At 44.9% G+C, this 1,148-nt stretch overlaps 1 protein-coding gene across 1 annotated transcript in view; it reads right to left on the bottom strand.

The window, feature by feature from the left end:
• TRIM15 (tripartite motif containing 15) overlaps positions 1-1,148 on the bottom strand; it is a gene marked incomplete at its 5' end in the record, with an annotated part of 2,730 nt that overhangs the window by 1,340 nt on the left and 242 nt on the right. Inside the window, 2 exons of the mRNA XM_014961137.1 lie at positions 419-451; positions 710-825. Of these exons, the coding sequence (XP_014816623.1) occupies positions 419-451; positions 710-825 (149 nt within the window). The remainder of the gene's footprint in view (positions 1-418; positions 452-709; positions 826-1,148) is intronic.

The raw sequence follows: 1,148 nt of genomic DNA, 5'->3' as shown, positions 1-1,148 counted from the left end.
CCCCCCCAAAATAAAGAATCCAACCCCCCAAATAAAAAGAATCCAAAAAACCCGCCCCAAAAAAATTATTTTTAAAAAAATCCAAATAAAAAGCAAAATAAAAAGCCAAAAAATTAAAAGGCGGCAAAAAAGCGCCAAAAAAACCCCAGAAAAATCAAAGATCAGGCTCCACTTCCATTAAAAAATTGATCCTAATTGAACTAATTAAAATCTTAATTCCTCCCTTAAAAAGTTCCTCAAAAAAATAAAATGCCCCTTTTTCTGGCCTTTTCCCCCTCCCTCAGCAACAGTTTCCCCCCCTCCTGCCCTTACAGCCCCAAATCGAAGGTTTTACCCCCAAAATAACCCCCAAATAAACTGCAAGTTTTCAACTGAATTTTAAAATTGCAGGTTGTTCCCCAAAGCGGGGGGTTCTCACCCGTGTCGTTCTCCAGCTCGAACCGAAGATTCTCTGAGGGGAGAGAAAACAACACAGAAATTTCAAAGTTTTCACCTAAAATTCAACAAATTGCCAGCAAGAGAATTTGATTTTCTAATTTTTTTTTTCAGCAAATTGGTATTTTTTTTAATTTAATCTCGTGATGAGCTTGAGCTCAAATCTCAAATAATCCCCATTTTTTTCCAAACGGCGCCGTCTTTGAAACCGAGTTTTCTCTTTGACCAAAATCCCCAATTTTGAAGAAATTCTCTTTTTTTCCCCGTTCCTTACCCTTAAACTCCAGCAAAACCTCCTTGAGGACGGCGCTTTTTTGGGAGAAGCTCTTGAGTTTCTTCTCCAGCTCCGCGAACCCCCCCTCGGGTTTGCAGAACATCCAGCTCTCCAGGCTGCGGGGGGAGGAAAAGGAACGTTAAAATCCCCCAAAAAATAGAAATATATAGAATCAGCAAGTTTACAGCAGGGAAAAACCCTGTCCCGGAACCCAAAAAGGTTGGGTTTGGGGTTATTTTCCCCTCTCTCGGGGTAAAACCTCAACTGGGACCAGTTTGGGGGTTCCCCCTTCTCCTACTGGTCTCACTGGTTTGGGGTCCCCGGGGGGGGGAGAAGCTGGACGCCCCCCCAGGACCAGCTCTGCCCCTGGACCAGCCTCCCAGTTCAGCCCCAGTCAGGCCCCAGTTCCCCCCCAGTAAGGGCCCAGTTCCCCCCCAGT

The sequence above is a fragment of the Calidris pugnax genome, unplaced genomic scaffold (assembly GCF_001431845.1).
Source record: "Calidris pugnax isolate Ruff unplaced genomic scaffold, ASM143184v1 scaffold660, whole genome shotgun sequence".
NCBI classification, from domain to species: domain Eukaryota; kingdom Metazoa; phylum Chordata; class Aves; order Charadriiformes; family Scolopacidae; genus Calidris; species Calidris pugnax.
This window is presented reverse-complemented; position numbering and strand designations above follow the sequence as displayed.